The following is a 13,755-nucleotide window of genomic DNA, read 5'->3' as shown; positions in this document are numbered from 1 at the left end:
CAGATAAGAAAGGCAGATTTCCTTCCCTAAAGGACATTAGTGAACCAGATGAGTTTTTACAACAGTCAACCATAGCTTCATGATCACCGTTCCTGAGACTAGTTTTCAAGTCCATATTTTATGAATTAAATTTAAATTCCACCAGCTGCCATGGTGGGACTTGAACCCATTTCCCCAGAGCATTAGCCTGGGCCTCTGGATTACTAGCCCAGTGACATTACCACTACGCCACCATCTGCCCCCTTTACATTATTGGAGGCCCTTGTTTGGGGTAGGATAGTACAAACCGGTTGTTGCAAACAAGTTATTCACTTTAAAGATGAGCTTCACATTGGAGCATTTGGTAGTTTTGCCTTTTGCCTGTTTGCAAACACATAATGGCCTGGATCTTCTGAAGAGCAGCAGTCCTCGCCAAGTCCAATTCTGTTCTGCATTTCTACCGGGGTCTTCTGAATCCAGTTGTTCCAGAAATGCAGAGTGCAGCTCCCTCAGAGAACTCCACTGGATCATAGTGGAATCGGGGGAAGATAGGACAAGCCCCTCACTGGCTGCTGTATGGTGTGTTTAAATGTCCACTCTGAATATTAGTGAATGAATGTTCATGAATGGGTGAGTGAATGGGTGAGTGGGTGAGGGAGCAGGTGGGTGAGGTGGGTAACTGGTTAAGGTGGGTCAGTGGGTTAGGTGGGTAAGCGCGTGGGCGGTGGTTTGGTACATGAGATAAGTAAGTGTTGTGGGGGGGTGGGGGTGGTGGTGGTAGAAGGGTGAGTGGGGCGTCAGGTCAGGAGGGTAGTTGGGTCAGCCCAGATGGTTAGTCGCATAGTCAGGAGGCTCGTGAGGAGTGTCGGAGGGGGGTAGTCATGTCAGGCCAGGGGTAGTCGGGTGGTTGAGGGGTAGTCAGGTGTTCAGGGAGGGTGGCTAGGGGTTCAGGAGGGTCGTTGGGTGGTTGGGAGGATTAGCCGGGGTGGGGGTGGGGGGGGGGGGTGGTCAGGGGAGGTAGTCAGGGGTCCGGGGGGGTTGTCAAGGGGTCAGCGTGAGTAATTGGGACGTGAGTTCTGTAGTTACCCAGGTGTTAAACTAGATTTTTCTGTCTAACGTTTCCTGGGTAACTATCCATGTAAGTAAGTCGGAACTGTCCCAATTCTCCGACCCTAATTCAGAGTCTGAGACATTCACAGAGGGTCCCAGGGAGCAGGGGAATTGCCCATCAAAAGTTGAAACTTGCCGGGCAATTACCATGGAGATCCACATGCCGGGATTTACACAAGGTCCTGATGCAAATCGGTCATACATCTGATCTCCTACGATCCAGAGAACAGAAGATTTGGCCCATTATGATGTTACCAACACGTTATGGGGTAAGTTTTGAACAGTGCCCCCAGGTGTACACCTGGAATGTGGCTTCCGTCCTGTTAGAGAACTAACTTGATATCCATCGGATTCAATGGGATGCCAATCCAGGGGAATTTACAATGGGTGAGTGATGACTGTGACACTTTACTGACCGGGTGGGGAAGGTGAAGGTGACTCACCCCCTATATGTCAGCTTGGTTCAATGGCGACACTCATGATTCTAAGTCAGACGACCATAAATTCAAGCCCCACTATGGTTGTTAATGTATCGTAGATTTTTACATTTTTGAAAAGTTTGCTTAGTGTTTTTGTCGGAGCTGTTTTCCCCAAAGCCCCTTTAACCCAAGGCATCTTTTTAAAAATATCCAGGTGGTTGAATTCTGTGACGAGAAAACTCACAATCCTGAAGCACCAAACATGCAGAACAAAATGTGCAATCAGAGGAGCACCTGGGACGTGATCAAAGAGTCAGAGGATTTCAGAAACAATCGCCCACCCCACATTGGTCCAGTGATACCGACATTTACAATCCTACAGGCCAAAGACCGTGTGCTCTGCTTAGTCCTTGATATTTCTGGAAGCATGGGCTCGGTAAGGCCTTTCGTTACGTTTATTTCACAGAAAATGTTGATTTGGACACAGGTCCAAGCTGGTGTGTGGTTTCAGACAGCAAGCTAGAGGAGGTCAGGAGCTGGCTATTGTGAACGCTGGCTCACCTCCTGACTCCCAAATCCTTTCCAACCCCCGACAAGGCATAAATCAGGAGTGTGATGGAACACTCTCAAAACCATCCAGGGTGAGGCAGTCTGCTTGCAGGAATAAAAATCAATTATCAACATCCTTCAATGGAAATTGGAACTGGTCCAGTTTAGCTGCTCCCAGTTGGCCAGTTGAGACGCTCCTAATTGGCCAGTTTTCAGTCAACCCTGACTTTAATTAGTTTTTATAAATCTTATTTGTTTAATACAATGGTAAATAAATAAAATAAATGACTTTGTGCTGCATTCTGCATTGTTTTCTTTTTGGCAAATAGGAGAATCGTATTAACAGACTCCGACAAGCAGCCGAGATATTCTTACTGCAGATCATTGAAGTACAATCACAAGTTGGAGTTGTCACTTTTAACAGTGCCGCAAGTATTCAGACAGATTTGAAAGTGATTGATGATGAGAATGTGAGGGATCAGCTTGTCCGACTGCTACCTACATCAGCTAATGGCGGAACAAATATCTGTGCTGGCGTTCAGTCTGGGTTTCGGGTAAGATCTGAAAAGATGAAAGAACTTTAAAGGACGCATTGACCCGCACGTAAAATGACACGCGGTGATGTCGGGCGAGCGTCACAACGCCACCGTGTGCCATCACGATATTCGGGATGTGCGTCCGCCAACAATTAACAGGCCAGTTAAGGCCCTTGAGGCAGCAATTGACCTCGATTTTTCGCAGCCCGTGCGATCTTCAGGATGTCACATGGGCGCAATGGGTAGGAGACATTTGTATAAACTTCATCCATGGGTGGGTTAAGAGGGGTGAGTGGGGTCGTGAATGTGACGTTTGAGGCATTTAAGTGTGAAAGTAACTTTACTTACCTGAGTGAGCAGGAAGACATCAAAACTCATACCAGCTGCTTGGACAGGAGTAAAAACCTTGGTCAGGACTCTACAGTAGAAATCATTTCCGGGGCCTGCAGCTTTCAGAAAGCCTTCCCTTAGCCTGGGAATGGGAGTCGTGCTCTCCACTGGGGGCACCTCCTCCGAGGAGGAAGGAAGGGTCAGAAGGGGGAGGAGGCCAGGAGTCCACATTCAGCCTCCAGGAGAGCTCCCTTTGGGAGGAGAGGCGCAGGCACAAGGGGTGAAGGGCCAACAGGAAGTGCAAGGTGGAAGGGGCCACAGAAGATGCCATTATCCTGCTGCCAGGGTTTACAGGTGGCAAAGCAGCTACCTCAATATGTCTGAGGCCCAGTGCTGAAGGAGGTTCCATCTCTCAAGGGAGTCAGATAATAGGCCCTGAGACCTCGGCAAACTGTGTGGGTGGGCTGTAAAGGTCACAGCTGCCCTCAACTTCTATTCCTCCGACTCTTTCCAGGGGTCAGTGGGTGATCTCTGCAGAGTCTCCCAATCAGCTGTCCACACTTGTGTCAAGCAGGTGACAGACACTCTATTCAGGCATGCATTGGCTTTCACCCACTACTGCTGGGATAATGCCAGTCAGACAGAGCGAGTCAGAGGCTTAGCAGCCATTGCTGGCTTCCCCCATGTCCAGGGTGCTATAGACTGTACACATGTGGCCATCAAGGCGCCAGGAGGTGAGCCTGGTGCCTTCATCAACAGGAAGGGCTTCCACTCCATGAACATGCAGATAGTGTGTGATCACAGGATGCTGATTCTGCAAGTCTGTGCAAGGTACCCAGGCAGCTCCCACCACGCTTACACACTCAGACACTCCCAGGTGCCGGGGCTCTTCAGTGCTCCAGCCCAGCTTGATGTCTGGCTGCTGGGTGACAAGTGCTATCCCCTCAGAAGGTGGGTCATGATGCCTCTCCGCTGTCCAAGAACAGAGGCCGAGCAGCGGTACAATAGGAGCCACGCCTCCACAAGGGCTGTGGTGGAGAGAACCACTGGTTTTCTCAAGAGGCGCTTCTGATGCCTGGACCGCTCACGGGGCACACTCCAATACCCCCCAGATCTTGTGTCACTGATAGCGGTTCTATGCTGCGCTCTCCACAACCTGGCTCTGGAAAGGGGCGACACACTGGACGAGGAAGATGTACTCCGGATGCACACAATGAGTCCAGCAGTGAGTCCGAGGATGAGCACGTACAGGAGAACACTGAGGAGGTAGATGTTGACACGGGCATAGTCCAGGGAGGAAGGGACACCCGGGAGGCTTTAATCCAAGAAATCTTCAGCTAGCCCACCACAGATGGACCTTCAACACACGCCAGGGCTGCAGGCTCCGCACTCGATACCTGAGTGCTAAATCGGCCTGCATAATAATGTTAACTAAGGCCCTTGTCAATAAAGCTCAATGTCAAACAACTCACTCGTAACATCGTGGCTTCCTGTACACGTGCAGAAGTATGGAATCACCCTGAGGCATCGCAACATGTCAGAATTTATTGAGTAAACAAAAGTAAATTCACAAAGCAAAACAGAATCGGTGTTGGACGTCACACCAAGTCATCGGGCAGAATTTTCCTGTCGGCGAGAGGGGGCGGGGCCTGCTCGCCGACGCGATAATGACACGGGATGACGTTGGGCGGAACCCCCTACATCATCCCGCCCCATTTAAATATTGAGGAAGGTGGGGACACAGCACAATCAGCTGTCTGTCCGCCGACCTGTCAATGGCCAATTGAGGTCATTGACAGAATAGTTAAATCAATTAAAAGCCCTGCCCGTCCAACCTTAAGGCTGGTGGGCAGGCCAGGAGCTCCAGCGGGCTTCTGAAAAACATGAAACCTCATGAGGTCTCATGTCTGTTTTCAAAACTTTTAATGAAGTTTCTGTGATATTTATTAACATGTCCCATCTCGTTTGACATGGTAATAATTTTTTTATTTTTCTATTTTTGAAATTTATAAACTTTTCAGCGCTTTCCCTGAGACAGCACTTAGCCTCAGGGAGATGTGCGCGTGCGTGAAAGAGCGCACTCGGACAGTTGGGCAATCTCTCCCCCCCCCCCCCACCCTCCACACAGAAAGTACATAGCGCTTCCCGTCAGCCAGGCCGCTGGGCGGGGCCTTAATTGGCCCGCCCACTCAAAATGGCGGTGGGGCCTGTTTCGACGGCGGCGATTGGCTGCGTGCCCACCGGCAAGCTGGGGGGTCCGCCCGCCCATCAAGGGTAATATTGTGCCCGAACCGACTAAGAGCCACGGGCCAAAATAAAAGTGCCAGTGAGAAACCCGTGAGGTGCCTAAAGTGCCTTCAATTTACGCTTATGGATGCTATGTCTAGGAGATGTCTCCTCGCTGGCACTGGCATCTGAGACAGCCTGCTCACTCTGCTGTCCTGTTGGCCTCGATGACCTTAGAAGCCATCCTCTGGCCTGCAGAGCATTTGATGGCCCCACCTGGGAGTGGCCAGCTCCACACCTGGCATCTCCCCAGTTGCCACAGCCTCATTGGATGCCACGGTCACTGACAGAGGGACAGAGGAGATGCTGCCCTCATCCGGAGCGCCCTGAGAGAACCCATGGAGTCGACGGGCAGTTGCGGCACCGATGTGAGGTTGCTTCGGACCTCCCTGCTCACAATAGATGTATGGGCACCGAGCTTGGTGCCCAGACCACCTCCCACACTGGCACTGACCAGCTGTGGCCAATGCCGCTGTGATGGCTTGCTGGTCTGGGCGCAAACCAGCAGGACCTGATTGTTCTCCTGGAGGTGCCTCTCTATGACAGTCGCCACTCTCTCCATGGAGGAAGCATGGTGCTTAGCCATGAGGCTCATTGCATCGGTGATAGCCTCATATATCTCCATCAGATTGCCCCGCATACCCTGCTGCACTTCCGGCATCTGCTGCCTCACGGATGACTCCAGAGACACATCATCAGTCACCGACCGAGCATGTACCTGGTCCCCAGCAGTCCTCCGACTGCCAGCACCCTGGGCACTTTCTGTTCCTAAAGTGAGTGTGAAGTGCCCGCACTGCTGTGCCCCAGGACACTAGTCGAAGATCTAATTCCCACCGAGGTGCTAGTATCGGCGCTGGTGCCTTCCTGGCTGAGATGGTGTGATGCTGGTGAGTGCATTTGCTCAGGGGGTTCAGGGGTGAGAGGTGGACCCTCTGCCTCCTCCTCCCGGCCCTGCTCCGGTGATGCTGAAAGGAAGAAAAAGGACATTTGATTCGTTACTGTTCAGACAATGTCAACTTGCATGCCGCTCCCCCAGAACATTATGCGCTCATCCTTCCATAATCAAGGGTAAACCCATGTTGCTAACGTCAATCACGGAGCATTCAGCAGTGCCATGGCTTCTGTGACACACATGGTGACCTGAGTGCTCACCAAACATAGCTCCCCGTGGCACCCCAGCCTCACCACCACCGGTGGAACAGGGGGAACATGGCGCCTGTCAAGGTCCATGACCTGCTGCTTGAAAGCTGTAAGGATGGCCAACTGGGCCTGTCCTCTGCCAGTCTACATTCGTTCCGATGCATTGTGCGCAGTCTTTTCCTGAAAAGGAGAGAGGAGCATTGATTAGTCCAGCCTGCACCTGAATTCCCATCGCATCCCTGCCAACCCAGCCGGAGTGGGACATTGCAGGACTCCAATTCTTCATCACTCCACAGCTGCTGAACACTCACCCAAACAAACCAGAGATGATCCCCCCGCCATTGCCCAAATGCCGCCTCCTTCACATGTGGCACCACAAGGGGCCACTTTGCTAAGCTAAGAGGCACAAGCATGTGGAGCGCAAAACACCAGAAGATGGATTGATGACCCGCCACCTGGAAGCTCCACTCCCAGCTTCAACATGCTTCACAGTTCCAGCACTCTGCCTAGGTGCAGACCCTTGACTTTCACCCACATTCTATCCGCTGGGTGTCAGTGTCACACACGCTGCAGATGCAGAACACATCCTAGCTCAACCCTCTCAGGGTGAACTGGGCATGAGCAATCTCTGCCGTCCCACCCAGCGAGGGATCCATGCCGCGAGGGATTCAATGCTGCTACTGCACTCAGAGTGGGTGGGGGTGTTGAGGGAGGGGGGGGATGGTGTTTGGGGGAAAGGGTGACAGCTGCATTAAGTGACTTGAGGCAACATGGTACTCCCCCTTCCCGAGCACAGGAGATCATTGAACCTTTGGCAGCGCTAGAGCCATGTGCACCGCACCACATCATGGGAGCTAACACTCTCGGCCACCTCCTCCCACGCACATTTGGTCAGGTGGGCGGGGCCTCCACCTCCCATCCCTGGGAAGAAGGACCTCCCACCGTGCTGCCACCACCTCCAGGAGGGCAGCTAGACACCCATCTGAAAATCGAGGGGCATGCTGCCCCACTGGCCTACCCTCCGGCCTGGCCTGCCCCGATGCCCTACCCTCCGGCCTGGCCTGCCCCGATGGCCCACCCTCCGGCCTGGCCTGCCCCGATGGCCCACCCTCCGGCCTGGCCTGCCCCGATGACCTACCCTCCGGCCTGGCCTGTCCCAATGACCTTCCCTCCGGCCTGGCCTGCCCCGATGGCCCACCCTCCGGCCTGGCCTGCCCCGATGACCTACCCTCCGGCCTGGCCTGTCCCAATGACCTTCCCTCCGGCCTGGCCTGCCCCGATGGCCCACCCTCCGGCCTCGCCTGCCCCGATGGCCCACCCTCCGGCCTGGCCTGCCCCGATGGCCCACCCTCCGGCCTGGCCTGCCCCGATGACCTACCCTCCAGCCTGGCCTGTCCCAATGACCTTCCCTCCGGCCTGGCCTGCCCCGATGACCTACCCTCCGGCCTGGCCTGCCCCAATGACCTTCCCTCCGGCCTGGCCTCCCCCGATGACCTACCCTCCGGCCTGGCCTGCCCCAATGACCTTCCCTCCGGCCTGGCCTGCCCCAATGACCTTCCCTCCGGCCTGGCCTCCCCCGATGACCTACCCTCCGGCCTGGCCTGCCCCAATGACCTTCTCTCCGGCCTGGCCTGCCCCAATGACCTACCCTCCGGCCTGGCCTCCCCCGATGACCTACCCTCCGGCCTGGCCTGCCCCGATGGCCTACCACTTGCGTCACCAACATTGCCCCTCTGCAGAGCCCTTCAGCCAGCCATTGCGAGCAGCCTTTCCAAGGCTGCCAGGCCTTCCTTTATACAGGCCGCCGGGTTGCCATTGGACCCAGCAGGCTGAGCGCACCCACAGCCACCCGCCCACTCCCACTACGCACGGGAGTCACAAAGTTGGGCGGGCCTTAATTGGCCCACACGTGTAAAATGGCGGCGTGGACCCGATCGCAGACAGTGATCAGGTCCGCACCCAGCTACACCCGCTCCCATTATTTTTAATTATTTTAATTCTCCCCATTATTTTTAGTTATTATGTTTTTTCCACATTGACAATAATTTTTTTGCTTTGTAGGTGCTTCGTGGTGATGACGGTGCTACAAACGGTGATGAAATCGTTTTACTGACTGACGGGGAGGACAGTGGAATAAGCAGTTGCTTCGCGGAGGTAGAACAAAGTGGTTCAGTTATCCACACTATAGCGTTAGGACCAGGTGCAGCCGTAGAACTGGAACAGCTTTCAAAGATGACAGGTAATAAGCACTCATGCCTCGGGTGACCAACATGGGAACAATTCATGTCTTTGCTGCAAGTTCTTCCTCCTTTCGTTGTGGTGGAAGCGTTAAGAGGTTTAAAATAAATTGCCCAGCAGCTCAACTACAATAGCGGACAAAGGAGTTCCTGGGATTGCACTTCAGTTACTGGGTAGATGTGGATGGGAAGTTAGTGGGGCTGTTTTCCTGCTTTTGGTCCTGGTGCTGCCCAGTTTTAGCCATAAACGCAGCTAGCAAGAAAGAAATCGGAGCAACATCGCACAAGATTGAATAATATTACGATGAAAGCGGTATACCTGTCCATATTTCTGCTCTGTCACACTTGAGTCTCCAAGCTTCCTGATATTATTGCAGGCAATGTGAACTCAGTGGGTAGCACTGCCATTTTAACAACTGCCCACTCACCCCCATACATTTTGCTCATGCTGAACAGGCTGGGTTAAAATCTGGCCTAACCTTTTTAATAGTTTTATTGTCAACTGTGTTTTATTGGGCAGACATTGCAGAAATCCCTTATGACTCTTTCTTTCTTTATCGGTGTTTATGATATATTTTTCCTTCTCCATTCTTCAGGGGGTTCACAGTTTGCAGCCACTGATAATGTGGATGCAAGTGGATTGATCGATGCCTTCACTGGATTAGTATCAGGAAATGGTGACATTAGTCAACAATCAATTCAGGTTGGATTACCCTCGGAGAATGACTTTCCAATAATTACTGTGCTAACTTAACAGTAAAATATAATAAACTATTCGTTTGACCCTAGCTTGAAAGTTCTGGAACAAGGATTGATGATGACAGTTGGTTGAATAACACAGTTTTTATCGATAAGACTGTTGGGAACGACACATTTTTTGTAGTTACATGGGAGACGCAGACACCATACATGTTTGTACATGACCCCAATGGAAAGGTGTACGACAGTGGTGACTTTGGGATAGATGCAACTGTACGTACAGCCCGTCTCAACATTTTTGGCACTGCACAGGTATGGATCAAAATGCATCCTTTAATTCTTTATGTTCTGCAGTGTATTTCTTCTCAAACTAATCTTTTCTCAGGGTAGCGTTGTCTAAGTAAGTGATGGGCAACTTTGTCTAGTGAGTGGGCCACATGAGTGGCTCTCCTTCATCTCAAGTGCACTAACCATGACCCCATGAATAAGATTAAATACATTTAATACACACTGAATATTCCCCAATGAGCCATAGAAAATGTTTTTTCATTCATATATGAATAGAACTGTCATCAACTTCAAATGATAAAAACAAAGGAAATATTTAGGCTAACCTACTTACATCATACTCAGTGCAGCTTCTGATTGGATCTGTCCTCCACAAGCTTTCTTAGATTAGGACTTGGGGATGTGCAGATGCGTCACAGTTCAGCACTGAGGTTTCCATCCGTTAATCTGTTGCACTTCTTGCACTTGATGTGTCCCATAGCAGAAAAAGTCTGCTCACTTTGATTGGACACAGAGTGAGTGCACGGCTCTCACAGTCACTGTTGTGTGCAATCAACACGCACCTTACTTCACGGTGCCCTTGCTTTGCGTGTGCATCACTTTTGTAATACCGGTAGGAAAAAAATTACACAGACGGAAACCAGCGGAATCTGGCACCTCTGCGCACGGACAACCTTCAACAAAATGTCTCGCGGGCCGCACTCAGAACCCTGACAGGCCGCATGCGGCCCACCACTAGTCTAAGTGCAGCTTACTTGCTGCTATTCAGACAAGCTGCCATTCTATGTAATGGTCTTTCATGTGCTGTCTGTCATTGGCTGGTTGTGTACACCGCATAAACGGAAGGAAGCCAATGGCTTGTTTCCCTGGCTATTCCCACAGTGTGATATGTGTGACTTCTTTATGGTACAGCTTTCAAGAATTGGTGAGGAAGCTTGGCATTGGGAAACGTTCATTCGATCTGTATGACAGCCTTGGGACTTAACCCATGGAGGCATCACAGCTGAGTCCAATCCTGAGTCCACCTGACTTTCACACACACACACACACACACACACACACACACACACACACACACACACACACACACACATTTCTAGCAATGGGTACAAAATGTTGGAAAAACTCAGCAGGCCTAGCAGCATCTGTGGAGGGAGATACAGAATTATTGTTTTGAGTCCGTATGACCCTTCTTAGGAGCTGAAGCGAAGTGGAGACTTGAAAAATTATCTTGTTTCTCTCTCCCCAGATGCTGCTAGACCTGCTGAGTTTTTCCAGCATTTTCTGTTTTTGTTTCAGATTTCCAGCAACTGCAGTATTTTGCTTATATTTTTCGAGCAATGGTGCCTGGATAGCATATCAGAAAGACCAAGACAGTCAGCCCCTTAAACTTGTTCTGCCATTTAATTAGAAGTTGATCTTTATCTTAACTCCATTTACTCAGTTTGCTTCCATACCCCTTAAAATCCTTGCATTTCTATAATTGATCAATCTCAGTTTTGACATTTTTCTTTGACCCCTAGTGTCAGAGAATTCCAGATTTCAGTTATGCCTTGTGTGAGAATGTGCTTCCTGGCTTTCCCCCTTTATGACTGACCTCTCATTTTAAGGTTATGCCACCTTGTTCTGGACACCCCCAATGGAGGAAATGGTTTATCCACCCTATCAAATCCTTTAATGGTCTTAAAAACCCAATTAGATCACCCCTAATCTTCTATACTCAAGAGAATACTGCCTTAATCCATATAACCTTTCTTCATAATTAAATCCTTTTAGCTACAGAAACATTATGGAGAATCTGTGCTGTAACACCATTATATCCTCAATAATGCGCGATGCCCAGAACTGAACAAAGTGCTCTAGATGTGGTCCACCCAGAGCTTTATACAACTGTAGTATAGCATCCACTCCATTGTAAAGCCCTCTTGAGATGAAGGCTACCATTTCATTAAATTATTACTTGTAGCTATCCACTAGTTTGTTGTGATTTCTCTGGATGGACCTGCAGTTCCCAGCTTCTCACAAATACTCTGATCTATCTTCCTTGGGTACAATGCGGATGACCACACACTTCCCCATGTTGAACTCCATCTGTCACAGTTTTGTTCCACTCACTTTATGTATCAATGACCCTTTGCTACTTTCCACTCCCATCTGCACTATTCACCGTGCCACCTAACTTAGTGTTGATCAGAAGCAGGTGATCTGGCCATTTTTTGCTTTCCCAAGTAGTGACACTGAGGCCATATGTAAAGTCTCTACCACTGCCTTAGCTCTATTAACTCTTTTGGTATAGTCCAGGAATAGAATTTGGGACTTTCCTGTACTGAACTGAACAACTTCAGGATACACTTAGAGCAACTCAACCAGACCACAGAAACACCTCCTCCCTAACCCAAGAGCTCCACTGCTTAGAATGACTAGGGCAGCAGGAATACCTTCAGCTGCAAATTCCCTTCCAAGCCACACACCATTCTGGCTTGGCAATGTATCATCATTCCTCATTGGGTCATACCTGGAACTCTCTAGCTAGCAGCACTATGGGTGTACCTTCACTACATGAACTGCAGCGGTTCAAGAAGGTAGCTCACTATCACCTTCTTAAGGACATCTAGGGATGGACAATAAATTTTAGCTGATATTCCAAAGATGAATTGACGGAACTGCTACTTCTCCTACAATTAACAATGAATATTTGTTTCCCAGGCAGGACCGTGGATGTACAGTATCCTGAATCCTGGAACTGAACAGATTATAACTATCACAGTGACATCCCGAGCAGCAGATGTGAATGTTCCACCAATAACAGTCAATGTGCACATTAGAGAAAAGGATTCCGGTGGAACTATAATCTATGCAGAAGTCAGTCAGGGATTTTCACCGGTCATGTTTGCAAAAGTGACAGCCATTATTGAACGTCCCACTGGTCCTCCAGTTGAACAGGACCTTTCTGATGATGGCCTAGGTACAATACATAATGTGACCCTGTGAAGTAGAGCATTTACTTATATTCTAAGTATCTGAAATGTGAATATATCCCAATTTTAGCTATCATTGCATAAAATGTATTCCAAATAAAGTGTTGTTGGGATTTGGACTCTATACTAAACACCAGATTATGAAAATTCTTGCCAGGTAATAACCTTATTGGCAAAAAAGACAATCATTAATTTATAATGCAATCTAACAAGGTTTATTAGAAAGATTAATACTTAACATTCCACTAGTCAAGGCAGAGCACTGTATTTCCTGTGGATCCCAGGACTGCAGGGGTCTTTTCTTCTTGGTTCCTTAAACCTGGTTCCTTGACTCACGATGTTCTTCAAGGTTTTAACCTTGTCAACCTAACTGTAACATGCATGTAAAACCCCTTTGCTGCTTTAAGACTTCAGCTCTAATTTCCCAGTCTACTTTAACTAATGGAGCTGCACGTTTCACAGCTACTTACTTAGAGCTTTTCCCTCTCTCTCTCTCTGTCTTGACAAAAATGGGTCACTTTTTCTTAAGGCAATTAATTTAGCCCTAATAATGCATTCTAATACTGATCCAAAATTCTTACGACCAACTCCAAACCTGTAACATTTACGTTAGCCACTTCTTGATTCTTACAACAACCTGTAGCCTATGACAATTACTTGTTGACTGACAATGTCCTATGCAAATGCTAACTTCTAAGTAATTGCCCAATACTAACTGTTAACTTTCTTTCCTGGCAAAAGCCCTCTTAGTAAGTGTCCTCTGATAAATGCTATCCCCTGGCAAGCACAAAGACCCCTGGCCAATGTCCTATTTTTATACACTTTTTGCAGGTAGCTTTTGCAACATTCAGCCCGAGTCTGTGCATCTCTGTCAACATAACCAACTTCAAGCCAAATGTTTGCAATTCTTGACCAATGGGAAGAGTGTTCTGCCTTCTCTGCAACAAACTGACCTTAATTTGTGCCTTTTACTTATTATTCTAGCCCTTAGGCCACCCTTCTAGCCAATCAGCATCCCAGTTTTGGCTTCTGTTCACTGCTGATGCTAGACTCATTGGAGCCCAAATGTACAAATGTGCCCCAGTGAAAACTCCACATGTTCTTTCTTAAAGCAACATTACAGTATTTTGGCACTTAAAGACTTCTTAACAACATTCCAATAATGCATACGCATTAAGGTTTTTCATCATTAAGCTTATGTACT

General features: G+C 49.2%; 1 protein-coding gene across 2 annotated transcripts in view; it reads left to right on the top strand.

The window, feature by feature from the left end:
* Positions 1-13,755, top strand: part of LOC121289073 (calcium-activated chloride channel regulator 1-like) — a 46,019-nt gene that overhangs the window by 20,015 nt on the left and 12,249 nt on the right. Inside the window, exons 6-11 of one of the 2 annotated variants that reach the window (XM_041208065.1) lie at positions 1,723-1,944; positions 2,387-2,611; positions 8,411-8,588; positions 9,183-9,289; positions 9,376-9,597; positions 12,280-12,538. In XM_041208065.1, coding sequence (XP_041063999.1) covers positions 1,723-1,944; positions 2,387-2,611; positions 8,411-8,588; positions 9,183-9,289; positions 9,376-9,597; positions 12,280-12,538 — 1,213 coding nt within the window. The remainder of the gene's footprint in view (positions 1-1,722; positions 1,945-2,386; positions 2,612-8,410; positions 8,589-9,182; positions 9,290-9,375; positions 9,598-12,279; positions 12,539-13,755) is intronic. The other variant, XM_041208066.1, reaches the window with a different exon arrangement.

This window comes from Carcharodon carcharias, chromosome 16 (genome assembly GCF_017639515.1).
Source record: "Carcharodon carcharias isolate sCarCar2 chromosome 16, sCarCar2.pri, whole genome shotgun sequence".
NCBI classification, from domain to species: Eukaryota; Metazoa; Chordata; class Chondrichthyes; order Lamniformes; family Lamnidae; genus Carcharodon; species Carcharodon carcharias.
Note: the sequence above shows the minus strand (reverse complement) of the source record. Positions and strands in the feature narration are given on the sequence as shown.